The 17,205-nt window shown below is 54.2% G+C and overlaps 1 protein-coding gene across 3 annotated transcripts; it reads left to right on the top strand.

The window, feature by feature from the left end:
- Nucleotides 1–80: 80 nt before the first annotated feature.
- LOC105498495 (guanylyl cyclase domain containing 1) lies at nucleotides 81–11,235 on the top strand. Of its 3 annotated transcripts, none has more exons than XM_011770657.3 (7): nucleotides 81–215; nucleotides 718–877; nucleotides 5,870–5,954; nucleotides 6,784–6,949; nucleotides 7,844–7,935; nucleotides 10,110–10,351; nucleotides 11,097–11,235. In XM_011770657.3, exons 2-7 carry the CDS (start codon nucleotides 835–837, stop codon nucleotides 11,186–11,188), a joined length of 720 nt encoding a protein of 239 aa, XP_011768959.1. In that variant the 5' UTR covers nucleotides 81–215; nucleotides 718–834; the 3' UTR covers nucleotides 11,189–11,235. The 3 variants fall into 3 exon arrangements, with proteins under 3 accessions (XP_011768959.1, XP_011768958.1, XP_011768957.1); XM_011770656.3 differs by having other exon boundaries at nucleotides 11,094–11,221; XM_011770655.3 differs by lacking the exons at nucleotides 81–215; nucleotides 718–877; nucleotides 5,870–5,954 and adding an exon at nucleotides 5,983–6,516 and having other exon boundaries at nucleotides 11,094–11,221.
- Nucleotides 11,236–17,205: the final 5,970 nt, after the last annotated feature.

Here is a 17,205-nt window from a genome sequence, read left to right as displayed (position 1 = left end):
AAGACTGGGCCCGGGGACCGCCGCAAACAACGACCCTTGGGGCCGGCAAAGAGCCAGAGAGGGTGCTTGCACTTCCAAGCACCCCACACCAAGGACAGGCTGGACGGCAAGGCGGACACTCGGGGCCTGGGCCCTCAGACCGGGGGCAGCAGGAGGTTGGGCCAAGGGCCAGGACTTCCCCTCACAATTTAATTTTTTGATCCCAGCACCGCCAGGTAAGGGGCGCCCTGAGTGAGGCTACGTATCTCGTACGGATAAAGTTAGGTATAGAGTAGAGAGGAGGCCGGCTCAGGGTCATCCCTAAAGGCAGTTTAAGGAGAGTTGTTTGGAGCCTCCGGAATACACTGGGCCGGACCAGGGTTTACAGCTAAGACTGGCAAAGGAGCGGGCCCCGGCAGAGGCGGGGCTTGCTGAAGGGAGGAGCCTCTGTTCACGAAATGCACGGGCTTTGGGGCGGGGCTCAAGGAAAGGGGCGGAGCTTCCGGGTCCGCGTCTTGTTGGGCTTCGCGGCTGCGCGAGGATTGGAGAGGGCTGGGCCACTCGACGCTGAGGCGGTGAATGGCCGGGGCAGATTTAAATCGGGAGGCTGGGGGCCTCTAGGATCAAGGTTTGGGGCGGGGCTTAGAGAAAGGGCGGGGCCTCCAGATTCGAGACCTGGAAGGGCTGGGGCGGGGCTTGGGGCGGTCCAGCCACCGCCTCCGGTTCTCCCCTCCGCAGCGGCGGCGGTGGCGGAGAAGGAACTCGACACGCACCGACCGCCCTACCGCCCCAGCCGAAGCGGAAGCTGTAGCCCGCTCTGGGCCGGGGCCATGGGCGCCCCGCGCCGCCCGGGTCATGAGGACGGAGGCGGAGGCAGCGGGGCCGCCGCTCGAGCCCGGTCAGTGCCTCTCTGTGGGCCCAGTCTTCACCCTAGGAACGAAGGGGACCCCGCCCTAGCGCGGGGCAGGGTCCAGCCGCGCGACCTTGGGCCGACTCCCGCCTCACCCCCACACCCGCCTCGCTCCAGTCAGTGGGGGTTTCCTGACACTGGCAGGATTGCGACCCTTGTCCGCATGGTGGGAGGGTCCGGGTAGAAGGGGCGCCACCTTCCCCAGAAGCGAAAAGTCCTACTGGAGCCGCCTTGGGAGCTCTCGTGCCTTGGGGAACCGTGGAGGACTGAGGCTGGGAAGGGCAGGAAACTGGCCGAGAGCACCGAGTAATGAAAGGGCCGGTGCTCTGGCCTCCCAGAGTCGGCGTTTTGTCTTGCTCCTGTTCTTCCCCCTCTGGTTCCCTCTGCCACGCGGTAGCCTGAGCCCCTTTGGGGCGGAGACTCGGACTGGTATTCAATGTCTTGGCAGTTAGTTTGCTTGCCCAAGAGGTAGGGGAGGGGGAAGACGTGATTCCTGTCCTGCTGAAGGCGCAGGGTTGGTGAGGAACGGAGTGCTAGCTAGTAAACTCTCAAGTGAAGTGCCAACTGTGGGAGAGGTCAACAACATGTGGGACCCTGACCTTCAGGTGTCACTCCCAGGGAGTGTTCTCTTTTGTGTTTGCTGTGTGGAGTGGGGGGGGATTTACATCCCTCCTCCTCCAGTTGTCTAGCTCTGTGATCTGAGACAAGATACTTGCCTTTCCTGAGCCTCAGAGGAGGAATGGCTTACATTCACAGGGAGCTTTCTATGAGGCAGGCAGGCGCTGTGCGCAGTTGTTTACATGCAGTGCCTCATTAATCCTGATAACGACCCAGTGAAGTAGGTGCCCACTGTGATTTGCACTTTTTCAGCTGACCAGACTGAGTCTGAGATGGGTTAAGTATTCAAGGCTAGCACACTACCTGCCTTCCTTAGTGACAACCACTAACTGAGGTCAGACCAGGGCCTTCCAGGCAGCCCCTTGGCTCCAGGCAGCAACATCTGGCTGTGACTTTGTGTTCAGAAGGCTAAAGCTGTTACGGGGACAAATGCCAAGGCCTCGCCTAACATTATCTCCCCCAACATGAGCATCTCTAGGTCCCATCTGCCCTTGCCAAGACTGGAGATGGCCCTATGGGGCCTGCCAGGCCTCAGGATCAAGGAGTTCTCGATTGCAGGGCAAGAGGAGGAGGGGCAGCTGAGTCTCTGAGAGAGAGCTGCTGTCCTGTGCCACATTTTACAGCTGGACACGGAAAGGCATGGACAGAGTCACAGCCTGGCAGAAGATAGCTCAGCTAGTCAGTGTCACAGCTCAAGCCACAGAGTAAGGAGGGAACCTCACACAGAAGGCTGTAGTCTGGACGCCTGGGGGAAGAGGGGTGCAGAGCAGTGAAGTGGCAAGTAGGCCTGGGCATCTCAAGGTATGAGGTCTTTTTGGAAAATGCCTTCCATTCCCCAAGCATATCTAAGTGCCTGCTCTGGGCTGAGGGCTGGAAGGAGGCAAATGCAACCTCGTCTCCATCTGCCACTGAAGAATTCTCATTTTGTGCGATAGAGGAAAGCAGAGCTCTCCCACTGCTCAGCATTTTATGAGTCCCTAGGGGTTAGGGCTTAGGTGGGTTTTTAGTCACCTTTGTGTCCCCAGAGCCTAGCAAACAGTGAGTGCTTAGTAAGTTCATTTCTTCTGACCTGGCACAGTAGTAGCTCACCCCTGTAATCCCAGGACTTTGAGAGGCCAAGGCAGGAGGATTGCTTGAGCCCAGGAGTTTGAGACCAACCTGGGCAGCATAATGGGACCCCATCTCTACAAAAAAAATTTAAAAATTATCTGGGTGTGTTAGTGTGTGCCCATAGTTCCAGCTACTCAGGTGGCTGAGGTCAGAGGATCCCTCGAGCCTGGGAGTTCAGGGCTGCAGTGAGCTCTGGTCACACCACTGCACTCCAGCCTGCGCGACAGAGTGAGACCCTGTTTCAAGTTCTTTTTTTTTTTTTTTTTTTTTTTTAATGAGATGGAGTCTCACTGTTGCCCAGGCTGGAGTGCAGTGGCGTAATCTTGGCTCACTGCAACCTCCACCTCCCGGGTTCAAGCACTTCTCCTGCCTCAGCCTCCCAAGTAGCTAGGATAACAGGCTCTGGCCATCACACCCGGCTAATGTTTGTATTTTTAGTAGAGACGGGGTTTCACTATGTTGGCCAGGCTGGTCTCAAACTTCTGACCTCAAGTGATCTGCCTGCCTTGGCCTCCCAACGTTCTGGGATTACAGGTGTGAGCCACCGTGCCTGGCCTAAAAAAGTTTATTTCTTCCAGCAAATATTTATTGAGTTACTACTAAACATCCAACACCAGTGACTGAGAATAACAGGGAACAAGATTGGCAGGTTTCCTGCTGTCTCAGTTCATTTGTGCTTGTATAACAAAATAGTCAGGACTGGGTAATTTAGAAACGATAGAAATTTCTTTTTTTCTTTTTTGGAGATGGAGGTCTCACTATTTTGCTCAAACTGGTCTCAAACTCCTTGTCTCTTGTCTTGGCCTCGTGAGTAGTTGGGATTACAGGTGTATGCCACTGTGCCCAGCTCTAGAAATTTAATTCTTCATGGTTCTGGAGACTCCGAGGTCCAAGATGAAGGCGCTGGCAGGTTCTGTGTCTAGTAAAGGCCTGTTCCTTGTAGATGGTGACACCTGCGTGTCCTCAGTGGTGGAAGGAACAGAAAGGCCGTAAACACTGTACCTTTACATGACAGAAGAACAGAAGGGCAAAAAAAAAATGGCCCATGCTAGTTTCCTCCAGCCCTTTTATAGGCAGTAATTCACTGATGAGGGCAGAGCCTTTCTGACTTCCCAAAAGGCCACACTTACTTATGTATTTATTTATTTATTTATTTTTGGTTGTGGATATCTTCCACACCCATCTTTTCATACCACCACAATGGAGATTAAGTTTCAACATGAATTTTGGAGAGGATACCATAGCACCTGCCTTCAGGAAGCTTTCAGTCTAGAGACAGAGTGGCTTGATCTATTGCTACTTTTGCCAAGCACTGTGAAGGAAATGAACAGGATGCTGTGAAGGAGAGTCCCCTCGTTTCTCAAAGGCTTAGTTAGAAAAACCTCTAAGAAGAGATTTTGAGCTGGGACTTGAATGACTAGAAGGGACACAACCTTGAGAAGAGCAGCCAGGAGAGAGTTTCAGACAGAGGGAGCCTCACATGCCAATGCGTTGGGGGTAGAATGAAGCCTTAATGAGTTCACAGGTTAACTAGACCACAGGTGAGGGCGGCCGGTCGAGATGAGGCTGGCGGGGCAGGTTAGGCAGGGCCCCACACACAGGGGAGTGAGGGGAACTGGGGCTGCCACAGCAGGAGGGCTCCTGGGGTGGCTCTGCACAGAGCTGGTCACATGGTCCAGGAGAGACCTGCCAGATGGGGAAATAATGTGGGCTGGGTTTTCACGTGCTGAACGAGTGTCATGAGTGAGTAACAGCAGAGATAAGTCTCCTCCTCTTTAGACTCTGAACTTTGTCCAGGTTCATGAGATGGCTACGGAGGAGGGTCCTGCATGCCACATGCCCAGTTGTCCCACCTCAGGGCTTTAGCACATGCTGTTCCCCCATCCCCTCTAAGGCATACCCCTACCGTTTCCCCCAACCTAGGCCTCTATTTTGTTATGTTTGCTTGTTTTTGCTGTCCATCAGGATAGTTAACTTTGTATCACTCACTGCTGTATCTCCAGTACACACACCAGGCACTTACTAGGCTTTGGGGAAATATTTGTCGACTGAATGACTGAATCAGACCAAAGTCCCCCCTCGTCTGCCCCCTGCCCGTTTAGGGATGGCCAGACTCATTCCAGCAAGAGGAAGTCAGCTGCCCAGCCCACAGCCAGCCAGCAGCGGCACAGTTGGGTCTGGAATGCTAGGTCAGGCTCTTTCTGCTCCACCTCACAGCCTGGCAAAGACAGACCGAGAGGTTGCCCAGGGTTGGTGGGGGGTGGAGCTCACAAGGATATTCCATATGCTGCACAGCTTACCTGACAGTTCCCTTCTCCTGGCCATGGTCTCACACCCTGGCGGTCCTGGGGTCTTTGGAGTCAAGCAAACCTCCAGGGGCCTCGTGAACTCAGATATACGTATCTGCTGAGTCCCTCCCATGTGCCATTCCTGGAATGAAAGCAGGAAACAAAACAGCCCCTGTTGACCAGGCGGGGTGGCTCACACCTGTAATCCCAGCACTTTGGGAGGCTGAGGTGGATTATCTGAGGTCAGGAGTTCGAGACCAGCCATGGACAACATGGTGAAACCCCATCTCTACTAAATTATAATAATCAGCTGGGCGTGGTGGCGCGCCTGTGGACTAAGGCTACTCTGAGGCAGGAGAATCACTTGCCACCTGGGAGGCAGAGGTTGCAGTGAGCCGAGATCATGCCATTGCACTCTAGCCTGGGCAACCGAGTGAGACCCCGTTGAAAAAAAACGACCCTGTCCCTCCTCCTCAGAGTTCCCACCAAAAGAAGGCCTCTGAGTAGGCATGGGGGCAGTGACTGCACATGTGGGTCACTGGGCCCAAGAGGGGCAGCACTGGAGAAGTGACATCCAAGGGCAGGAGTTAGGCACCCAGGAAGCCAGGTATGTCCAGGCAGAGGGACCAGGTGTGCAAAGGCCCCTGGGGTGTGAGGGATTATGACAGGCAAAGGCAAGGGTGCAGAGGGTGCTAGGGCAGCAGCCATGGAGGTGTTGTCTTAAGAAATGTGGGACCCAGCTCACTGGAGGATTTTCAGTAGGGCTGACCTCTCTGGCCAGTGTTTTGGGGAGATCACTGCTACTGTAGGAGCCTGGATTTAAGGGGGTTGCTGAAGGATTGTGGGAAGGTCCCTGAGCAGCCCCTGCAGGGTCTAGGCAGGAGGCAGTGACACTGTCTCCCATGAGGGTGGCAGTGGTGGGCTCTGCGCTGAGGGTCTGTGACTTCCCTCTGTTTCTGCACAGGGGACTTTGTGCAGCTGCCTGTGCCAGTCATCCAGCAGCTCTACCACTGGGACTGTGGCCTGGCCTGCTCCAGGATGGTGCTGCGGTGAGTGGGGCCAGGGCTGGGGGCTCCCCATCTACATCTCCTGCTCTGGCTTGGGAGAGACCTGGGTGGGATCCATTGTCCCTGTAACTGTCTTTGGTTGGGACTTGCAGGAGGCCAAGCTTCTACCTGGTCCTAGTCCCATCTGCAAAAGCGAGCAAGGGGTGGACCAGGCCTTCCAGGTCTCCATCATAGTAATGCCTGGGGGCTTGGGGTGGCCAGGAAGTCCCAGGTGTCCAGGCCTGTCCCACAAGGCCGCTCTGTGACTGGGACAGGAGGCCCTCCACCCCCGGCCTCTGGCTCCTGGGAGACTGGGGTGTTGGCCGTTAAGCGGAAGCTGTGTGAATATCCCAGAAATCTGGACAGTGAGAGCCAAGAGGGACTGTAGCCGTCACCTTGTACAAGAGTTTTTCATTTGGCTTCTTGGAACCCCAGGGCAGCTGTACCTTCATCTGTTTTACATCCTGGAAATCCCAGCCACATTCAATAAAAGGGTTCTGTGCCTAAAACTTTGAAAACCACTGATGTGATCCAGGGACCTCATCTTAGAGATGAAGCTAAAGAGGTCAGAGAAGACACGACTTGCCCAAGGTCACAGCCCACAAGACACAAGAGATGTGAGAAGCAGAGTCCAGGCCTGCAACTCTGGAGCCAGGATGGTGCCCCAGGCAGCCTGGGCAGTGTGTGGGCAGGACCTAGGGGCTCATGATGAAGGAGGGAGACTTCTGGGGAATGGGACCTGTGACAGGGGCTCTTGGGCCAGCGGGTAGAGGGTGACCTGGTCCAGTTAACCCTCGAGAGCAAGCTGAGCTCCCCACACATCTCCCTGCAGGTACCTGGGCCAGCTGGACGACAGTGAGTTTGAGAGAGCCCTGCAGGAGCTGCAGCTGACCAGGAGCATCTGGACCATCGACCTGGCCTACCTGATGCACCACTTTGGTGTGAGGCACCGCTTCTGTACCCAGACCCTGGGCGTCGACAAGGGCTACAAGAACCAGGTGAGCGACCAGCCACTGGGCCTTCCCATGTGGGGACACACAGAGGTATAAGGCCACTTGGTTCCAGTAGTTGGAAGAGGGAGCAGTCAAGGGCTAGACACCCAGGTAGATACCCAGGTGTGCAGAGACCAGGCAGCAGCAGCAGAGAGGCTATAGGCAGGATTTGGGAGCCAGTCAGAGCAGGTGCCTTTGCATTCTGGCCTGCCCAGAGGATCTGAGTACTAAGTCCTGGCTCCTGTCTGCCTGCCTTCTACAGCCCTCAATATGCAGAGGCCACTTCCTACGTTCTTTGCTACTGCCACAAGGCAGGCCCAGGGCCTCTGAGAACATCACTGGCTTCATCCAGCCATCATATGCACATTTTTTTTCTTTTCACCAGGAGAGCCAGCTTTTAAGCTGGGTAATTGGTAGTCTAGAAGAAAACCAAAATACCATCTTTTCTTTTTTTTTTGCCTTTTGAAAAATAATGCCAACATAGCCATGCCAGCAAAATGTGTTCCGTGGACCACACCTAGCTAAGCCAAGCTGTAGCTGAGCTGTCCCAGGTGGCTCAGCCTCATCCCCCTTGCTTATTCGCTATGGGCTCCTGCTCATGCCTGCCAGAGTGTACAAGCCCAAGGGTGATCGATCCTCCCCAGGGAGCTGACCTGAGCCCAGCTGCTCACCCCTCTCAAGCATCGTCCTCATGCCTCTGTGTGGTCCTGCATCCCTGCTCCTGCTTAGGACAGACAGCTTTCTGATCAGGCTTGCTGCACGTACCATCTGCCCTGGCAGGTGGGGCTCCTCTGCCCTCCTGTTGTCTCTGCCTCCGTAACATGCTCTTTAGTTCCTTCATCCAAATGGAGTGAAGGCAGCCTGGGTGGTGGCTGCTCCAGCTCCCTCTTCTCTGTTCAGTCTTTCTACAGGAAGCACTTTGACACAGAGGAGACCCGGGTGAATCAGCTGTTTGCACAAGCCAAGGCCTGCAAGGTGCTGGTGGAGAAATGGTGAGCCCCCCAACCTTCCTACCCGCCCTTCCTCTCACGCCTGCTCACCCACAGATCTGCAGTGGGGAGGCCTCGGGATAGTGTTCAGGAAAGGCTGGAACTCTGGAGCCAGGCAGAACTGGCTACCGGGTGGCTGTGGGCACTGACTTGCCCCCTTGAGCCTTGGTTTATGGAGATCACTGGGGCTTCATGACCCAGGCTCTGACTGGGGATGGATCCTGAGCAGGTGCTGGAGGGACAGGTGAGCGAGAGAGATTGCATCCAGCCCTTGGGCTGCTTGCAGAAGGACAGCATGGGACACAACACAGGACCCCTAATGAAAGGGTGATGGCCTAAGAGGAATGTGCTGGTGCAGTGATTGACAAGGGACGGGGAGAGGGAGGACCCAGTGTGTAGGGGCTGCTGTGACCTTACAAGGGCCTCCCCTTCTCATCTGTATGCATTGGGGCTGGATTCAGGAAGACCCCGGGTGCAGTTTGCCCCAGTGTGAGTGGCATTCTTCTCTGGACTGTGTGAGAGTGGGGCTCAGACCTGCTGCCTCTAGGTCCTGGACAGGCTTTTCTCAGATTTTCCCTTTCTTTGCAGATTTATATTTTCATTATTGACCTGCTATAATCACATGATAGGTGATTTAGAAAATGGGGGTGGGGTGGGATCTCCATTCATACTATGACCACATGGGCACATGTTGGAAGGAAAGGCAGCAAATGTTTATTTAGCGGCTGTCAACAGGTGCCATCTCCTTGAGTGGAAAAGCTGTTGCTGTCTCCGTTTCTCGGGGGAGGAAACTGAGGATGAGAGAGACACCCAAGGTCACCCCCAGCATCTTGACCATGGCATGATCTGAACCCATGCTTCTTATTCCTTGAAGCCTGTAGCTTTTCCTTCCAGCCAGCCTCCTGCTTTTTCCCTATAGCTGAAATTCCACTCTTGTACACTGCCACTGGGAACTCAGCCAGCTATTTTGTTTCAAAGACCAAATGGAAAAATGGCACGTTTCCTTGGCCAAGGCAGCAATCCAAACTGCCACGTGACTCAGCTGTGGCTGAAGCTGGGCCAGGCCATGTGGTACTGATGCTGCCACTCCTAAGGAAGGCACCAAGTGGGTGAGCAGCCCCTCCAGCAAAGATGCAGGAGCCCCTGGCCTAGAGCTCCCCATGCCCACAGCCCCATCTTCCCTCTGCCCCTCTGGGTGTTTTCTTTTGTCTTTTTTTAAGAGACAAGGTCTTACTCTGTCATGCAGGCTGGAGTGCTGTGCTGCAATATTGCAATATAGCTCACGGCTACAGCCCAAGACTCAAGTGATCTTCTTGCCTCAGTCTCCCGAGTAGCTGGAACCACAATCTCATACCACCATGCCCCATGCCTGGTAAATTTTTTAATGTTTTTGCAGAGACAGAGTTATTGCTGTGTTGCCCAGGCTGGTCTCTAATTCCTGGGCTCAAGCGATTCTTCCACTTTGGCCTCCCAAAACACTGGGATTACAGGCGTGAGCCGCTGTGCCCAGCCCTGCTCTAGGTTTTCATGTGGATTTGCTGCCTAGTGGAAGGTACAGGATGGGGCAGCACCTTCTGTTAGTGAGGGAGGCTCCAGGCAGATGTCATTGCTGAATTGGAGCTCCCCTGGAAGTAATGTGGCCCAGCCCTTCCTGGGCAGCCCCTTCTGCCACAAGGAGCCTTAGGAAAAAAGTAAAATAACTCTTTCAGAGAAGCATTTGGTTTTGAAAGTGTCTGAGCCATGCGTGGCTTAGATTTAGGGGATTAGATTGGGCAGGCAGTTTTCAACGTAAACTACATATGATTTAGGGTAGAGGAGAGACAAGGCTGGGCAAAAAGAATTCACTAACCAGCCTGGGGCACAGGAGGACGATGGTTTCTGTGTGCTGCTCTAGTGGCCCTTGACTGGACCCACCTGGAGCTGAACTGCCCTCCCCGTGAAGGGCCTGACAGGGCCAGCTCATCTTTGTGCACACTCAGACACGCACACCATACTAGTCTCCTGCTTGGCTCTAGGCTGAGCCTGGGCCACAAGTGACAGAGCAGGGAGTTCAGGGTAAAGGGAAGAGGAGCCGATCCCCAAGCTTTGTAACACAGAAATAGGAACAAGCAGGGATCCAGTTGAGGGACGGGGAATGGGGGCCCAGCAGCACCAGCTGACCCCTCTCCTGCCCACAGCACAGTGAGTGTGCAGGACATCCAGGCGCACCTGGCTCAGGGCCATGTGGCCATCGTGCTGGTGAACTCTGGGGTGCTGCACTGTGACCTGTGTTCCAGCCCTGTCAAGTACTGCTGCTTCGCCCCCAGTGGCCACCGCTGCTTCTGCCGCACTCCTGACTACCAGGGCCACTTCATCGTCCTGCGCGGCTACAACCGGGCCACTGGCTGCATCTTTTACAACAACCCAGCCTATGCTGACCGTGAGTGCTGGGTGGGGCGGGTGAGGCAGAGTGGGCCACATTCACTGTTCTGTATGCCCAGTGCCCACGATTCCCACCCATGCAATCTAGTGTGGCCAGGGCCTCCCTTACCACCTTTTCCCCAAAGCCCCTGCTCCTCCTTTACTCTTGTCACTGGAGCCACCCCTCAGGCCATGCAGGCAAACCTGCAGCAAACTATGCCAGCCTTCTCTACAACCTGGCCACCTCTCCCTCCCACACCACAGGCCCCACGCCACTGCCCAGGTCCCTGCCTCACCCTTTCATGCTGCACAGGCTGCACCCCTCCCCCAGCCCCCAGGATGGCCAGCACATTCCTCAGAAAGAAGCCGGCCAGAGCCAGCCCCTGCTCTAGACCCATCCTGGCCTGCCTACTGCCCTCCAGGCACAGGGAAGGGCCGCCCTGACTCTCATAGACTGGATTCACAGAGACAGCCCCTAGACGCCCTGATCACATAAACTTACCCCATCTATGTGGCCTGGAGCATGTTTCTTCCCCTCTCTGGGCCTCACTTTCTCTAACTGCTCAACTGGGGAGGAGTCAGAGAAAGCTCATGAAGACCAGGATGGGCAAGGAGGGCTTCCTGGGGGTGGAGGACTTGAGCTGAGAGGAGTGGCCATGCGGGTGGAACACAGACCTCACCCAGCTCCCCTGGGCACTGTGTCGGTGGGGTAGGTGCTTTCTCACAACCCACTGACCCCGTTTTGCCCTCTCCACCCCCAGCAGGAATGTGCAGCACCAGCATCAGTAACTTTGAGGAGGCCAGAACCAGCTATGGCACAGATGAGGACATCCTCTTTGTCTACTTGGACAGCTGACAGCAGGAGCCTGGTGTGCCCAGGCCCTTGGACCCCATCCCCACCCCAGCTGGGCCTACTCAGGATGCCCTGGCCCAGGCCTGGGGCTGCTGGGGCTGGAATGTGGAACTGCAGCCTCAGCCCATCTGGCAGAGCCCCAGAAACTCTGGGATACTGTGGCACAGCTGCTTTGTCTGCCAGTGCCGTGTGTTGTCATGTCGCTCACGCCAAGCACCTGCTGGCTGCTGGAAGCATACCCCAAGACCCCAAGCCTGACTCCAGCTGTGCCCACAGGAAGTCCAGTCCCAACAGTGCCCTTGTTGCCTTTGAGCCAGACCCAAGGCAAGGGTCTTCACACAGACCGCAGGGCTGAGTCTGGAGAGAGAAGTCCCTTGACTAATGCCACTTGTCAGGACAGTATGAGAGTGTCTGGAGACAGCATAGTTGACCCCAATCGCCCAGAACTGAGGACCCCTCCAGGCCCCTCTCTTCTGGAAGTGCTGCATATGCCCCCATGCCCCGTGGTTGACGACACCACCGTCTTCTGCCTACCCATGGGCCCAAGTTTCTGTGGCTCGTTACAGGGTGTCTGGCCCCTGCCACCCAGCATAGACACACCTCACAGCTGCCCTGCCGTGCAGTGCCCTGGCCCCTGGAGACGCTTAAGCCACCCACAGCCCTCCAGGTCCTCCAGCTCAGATGGAGGGCTCTCGGGGGTGTGGCCTGGGCCTAAATCCCACTGGTAGGCCTGATGGCTGGCGGCACAGTGCGTGCTCTGGGAATAAACAGCTGCCCTAGACCCAGAGGGATCTCCACACCCAGGAAGCCTCCTGACACCAGCCTAAATCCTGACAGCAGGGTCTGCCCTCTGAGTGTGGGGAGCCCCTAGTCCTTTAAGGTTGGCTGCTAGGGCCTGTGCTCCAAAGCAATGGGCAGGGGCAGCCTGCAGCTACCCACGCAGCCTGGTCTTCACACGAGGTTGCACATGATACTGGGCCTCTTTTATCTTGACGGAAAAGAGGGGTTCCTGCCTAGGATCTTACAACACAGCAAGTAGCATAGAGCTCTTTACTTCCTCTTTTTTTCTTCTTTGGTTGGGGTCAGGGGTTGTTTGAGATTTATGTTTTCATTTTTGAGGGGTAATCACCTTCAAGTATAACAGTAATCGTAAGAGTGAAGGTACTTTGGAACCACTAACACCTCTGCACAGGGCAGTTAGCCAGCTCAAGTTCTTTTTCAGAGAAAGGGACTTGGCCAGCGGTTTAAGTATCTGCCCCTTCACCTCACAGACGAGGCAGCTGATGAGGCAGCTGGCCCAGTCTGGGGAGGCTGCCCAGGACAATGGTGGAGCTGGGCCTTGAACCCCAGTCTGTACCGAAAAAACTAAGGGAAATTGATCATTTTCAAAGGGGCAACAGTGATACCATCCCTGCACTCCTGGGTCCTGCTCTTACAGTGCCCAAGGCAGGGCATGGGGGCAGCTGGCCCCTCCCCCACCAGGTGACTGGGGGCAGAGGTGGGCTCTGTTTAGGAGGGCGGTCAGACCACCTAGCCAAATTGCTCCTCAACCCTAGACAAAGCCTTTGGCCAAGAGGGAGGTGGTGTTAGCTGGGCAGCCCTTCTGGGTTTCAGAGACCGGTGCTGGCTCCAGACTGGTCTCATCTCCATTGCCTTAATGCCGGGTGACCAGGAGTAAGTGCCCACGCACAGCAGCTGTAGGGTGTGGGCATCTTCAGGCGGTGTTCTGGTAAAATTGTGAGGATAGCTGTGTGAAGGAAACCAGTGGAAGGAAATGAAGTTTTCAGGATGGCGGGATGTGATTCAGACCCAGTGCACATGCTGTTAGGGCTGTCACTAGGGAGTGGCCTTCATGGAGGGTGGTAACAGCACCTCAGTCCATCCAAGATGTTTAGAAACAGTCTCCGGTCCCAGAGGACGGCTTCTCAGGGCACGCCACAGTTAAAGGTCACCTGCCTGGAAGATGAATGAGAAAGCTGCCCGTTCTGAAGACCCACCTGCCTAGGGAGGGTCACAGAGGCAGGATGTAAGCCACACTGTGTTGCATTCTTGCACAAGTCATGAAAATGGGGCCAGAGAGCGAGCCTGGACATCGGGGACTTCTGCCCACAGCACATGACACCCACAGCTGCCCAGCCTGTCCACGTGCTGGGGACCAGCACAGCACCTGAAGCCATGTGTGACAGTGAGCTTTGTTCATTCTAGCCACAGGGGGATGAAAGGGATCTTTTGCATCGCAGAGATTTTATATATATTTTGTTTGTAATGAGCCATTCTCAATAAACATTATTCTCACTGCAAAATGGTGGTAGCCCCTGGCTGGCCTTTGTGAAGCTGTGTTGATCTGCAGAATTCCTGTCCCTAAGTTCTCAGCATGAGCACATGGGAACCCAGGTCCTTGTCTTGCCATACCCAGTTTAGCTGGGACTGGAATCCTGTTTTCTGTTTTCTAGGGCCATATCCATCCTATTCAGGCCTGGATGCTTGTGGCCGTCCTGGACAGGCAGTACTAGGAGTAGAAGGGCCTCGGGGCTCAGCTCAAGTGAACTGCAACAAATGCAACTACAGGAGACACCACAGAATGAGGGGGATGTTGAAGAGGAGAGACAAAAGTGGGTGGGATGGCCGGGCACGGTGGTTCACACCTGTAATGCCAGCACTTTGGGAGGTGGAGGTGGGCGGATCACAAGGTCAGGAGATCAAGACCATTGTGGCTAACACGGTGAAACCCCGTCTCTACTAAAAATACAAAAAAAAAAAAAAATTAGCCAGGCGTGGTGGCAGGTGCCTGTAGTCCCAGCTACTCAGGAGGTTAAGGTGGGAGAATGGCATGAACTCAGAAGGCGGAGCTTGCAGTGAGCCGAGATCGCACCACTGCCCTCCAGCCTGGGCGACAGAGCAAGACTGTCTCAAAAAAAAAAAAAAAAAAAAAAGTGGGTGGGATGGTGAGTGCTGGGTGGAGCTGGCTGCTCAGAGCATGCAGAGTTGGGGTTGAGGTCTCAGACCAAAAGTGCAGTAGCGCTATCTCGGTTCACTCCAACCTCCACCTCCTGGGTTGAAGCAATTCTCCTGCCTCAGTCTCCTGAGTAGCTGGGATTCCATGCACACACCACCACGCCCGGCTAATTTTTGTATTCTTAGTATACATGGGTTTTACCATCATGTTGGCCAGGCTGCTCTTGAACTCCCGGCCTCAAGTGATTTGCCTGCCTCAGCCTCCCAAAGTGCTGGGATTACAGGCGTGAGCCACTGTGCCTCGCCAATGTCATCACTTTTAAAGGAGCACTTCTATTCCTTCCCATCCTCCCTCAAACACATCATCTTGTCTGTCTCCACTGCTGTAGCCCCAGTATCTGACACCTAGTAGATGTTCAATAAATGTGAGTAAATGGATAGTAGGCTGAAACGATACTTGTTTCAGCAGCTTTCCTGTACTTTTCAGAACTAAAGGTGATCATTAAGGGGGAGGCAGAAGGCCAGGCGCGGTGCCTCATGCCTGTAATCCCAGCACTTTGGGAGGCCAAGGCGGGCGTATCACCTGAGGTTGGGAGTTCGCGACCAGCCTGACCAACATGGAGAAACCCCATCTCTACTAAAAATACAAAATTAACCGGGCGTGGTGGCGCATGCCTGTAATCCCAGCTACTCAGGCGGCTGAGGCAGGAGAATTGCTTGAACCCGGGAGGTGGAGGTTGTGGTGAGCCGAGATCGCACCATTGCACTCCAGCCTGGGTAACAACAGCGAAACTCTGTCTCAAAAAAATGATAATAATAAAGGGGAGGCAGAATTTGAATCCTTTGATGTCACCCAGGATCCAGGAGACATTCTCTCCTACAAAGAATGGTGGAAGGAGCAAGACGTACTGCCCATTAGTACATCTGGGTCACTTCAGGTGACCCAGGCATGGTGGTTCATGCCTGTAATCCCAGCACTTTGGGAGGCAAAGGCTGGAGGATCACTTGAGACTAGAAGGTCAAGACTTGTGTGGGGCTGGGCACAGTGGCTCATGCCTGTAACCCTAGCACTTTGAGAGGCTGAGGTAGGTGGATCACTTGAGCCCAGGAGTTTGAGACTAGCCTGGGCAGCATGGCAAAACTGTCGCTATAAAAAATACAAAAAATTAGCCGGGCATGGTGGAGGTGCCTGTGGTCCCAGCTCTTCAGGAAGCTGAGGTGACAGGACGTCCTGAGCCCAGGAGGTCGAGGCTGCAGTGAGCTGTGATCATGCCACTGTACTCCAGCCTGGGCAACAGGGCAAGACCCTGTCTCAAACAAAAAGTGGCCAGGCACAGTGACTCACACCTGTAATCCCAATACCTTGGAAGGCCAAGGCAGGCAGATCACTTGAGCTCAGGAGTTTGAGACTAGTCTGGGCAACATGATGAAAGCCCATCTCCACCAAAAATACAAAAAATTACCCAGGCATGGTAGTGCACACCTGTGGTCCCAGCTACTCAGGAAGCTGAGGTGTGAAGATGCTTGAGCCAAAAGGTGGAGGCTGCAGTGAGCCATGACTGCACCACTGCACTCCAGCCTAGGTGACAGAGTGAGACCTTCTCACTAAAAAAAAAAAAAAAAAAAAAAAGAAAAAAACTTTTAAAAAAGGCCTCATGTTATTCAAACTTAGGATTCCCCTCTTATTACAGCTTTCTGCAAGTGCAGGTGTCTCCTGGCCTCCACCCCCCTGGTTGGAGAATCAGTGCAAGAAAATGCTGGCACTCTGGCTTACATCTAGTCTGAGTCAGCAGAACAAAAATCAGAAGAACAAAATCCCTGGGGCCTCAACCAGAAAGCAATATGGCTGTGGAGTCAAGGGATCTCCAAAGCTGAAATAAATAAGAGTCAGTAATGATGGCCTTGCCACCTGATACAGGGCTGTGGATGGGTTGAAAATACTGGAAACTCATTTGAGTCACAAATTGCTGCCACACTCTTTGAACCCAGAAGTAAGTGTGCCCTTATTTAATGGCACAGAACCAGTCTCTTGCCCACAAGAGTCTCTTGTCCACAATCCCTAGTGCCTCACTCCCTCTCTAACTCAACCTCAGCTGCTCTAAGGAGAAATGATGAGGGCAGGGATGAGGTCCCCCTGTCTTCAAGGGTGACCAAAGGCCATGAGCACCTGAGTAAGCTAAGGAACACTGGGGACAAAAGTGCCTCAAAACGTTTATGTCTCTTGGATATGGGTGCATAAGCCACCGTTCTACCTGGCCTCATGGGGGAAGGGGAGTTTCCAAATTCAACTGACAGGGTTTGGGCAAGTTTCACAGTGCAGAGAGAAAAAGCCAAGTGCTGTGGGGCCCTTTGGGACAATTCAATGTCTTGTTTTGTTGCATCTATACCTGAATTTGTGGTAGGAACTGGTGCTTCTCCTTCCAGCCCTGAAGTGCCAAAGGGGGTTCTCTCAGTCAATGCTAGTGGGATAAACTCCCCTGCCATTTAACCCCCATGGATGAGTCAGGTTTTAACTCAGTTTCTCTGCCCTCTGATGTCCAAAACTTTCACCATACAGATGATGTCCTCTTGGATGGCAAGTCAAAAGTCCCAGTCCTGGAGATCCTGATCATAGGTTACCACATCTCCACCAGCAGTGGGGACTGACAATCCCTGACAAAATTCCATTTCTTGGAATACAACTGCTGATTCACAAGGTTTTTTTTGTTTGTTTTTTTGTTTTGTTTTTTGTTTTTTGAGATGGAGTCTTGCTGTCACCTGGGCTGGAGAGTAGTGGTGCGATCTCGGCTCACTGCAACCTCCGCCTCCCAGGTTCAAGTGATTCTTCTGCATCAGCCTCCTGAGTAGTTGGGATTACAGGCACATGCCACCACACCCAGCTAATTTTTGTATTTTGAGTAGAGACGGAGTTTCACCACGTTCGCCAGGCTGGTCTCGAACTCCCGGCCTCAAGTGATCTGCCAGCCTTGGCCTCCCAAAGTGCTGGGATTATATGCGTGAGCCACTGCACTCGGCCAATTCACGATGTTTAGTCCTTCCAGGAGTCAAGGAAAAGCTACTGGTGG

This window comes from Macaca nemestrina, chromosome 15 (assembly GCF_043159975.1).
Source record: "Macaca nemestrina isolate mMacNem1 chromosome 15, mMacNem.hap1, whole genome shotgun sequence".
In the NCBI taxonomy this organism is placed as follows: domain Eukaryota; kingdom Metazoa; phylum Chordata; class Mammalia; order Primates; family Cercopithecidae; genus Macaca; species Macaca nemestrina.
The sequence above is the reverse complement of the archived record's forward strand: the minus strand, read 5'-3'. Positions and strand labels throughout refer to the sequence as shown.

Excerpts from the sequence above, each read along its gene's own strand:
- LOC105498495 (XM_011770656.3), top strand. The coding sequence starts at position 835 with ATGAGGACGGAGGCGGAGGCAGCGGGGCCGCCGCTCGAGCCCG. Across the intron at positions 7,936-10,109 it reads AAGGTGCTGGTGGAGAAATG|CACAGTGAGTGTGCAGGACA; the intron begins GTGAGCCCCCCA and ends TCCTGCCCACAG. Across the intron at positions 10,352-11,093 it reads CAACCCAGCCTATGCTGACC|CAGGAATGTGCAGCACCAGC; the intron begins GTGAGTGCTGGG and ends CTCCACCCCCAG.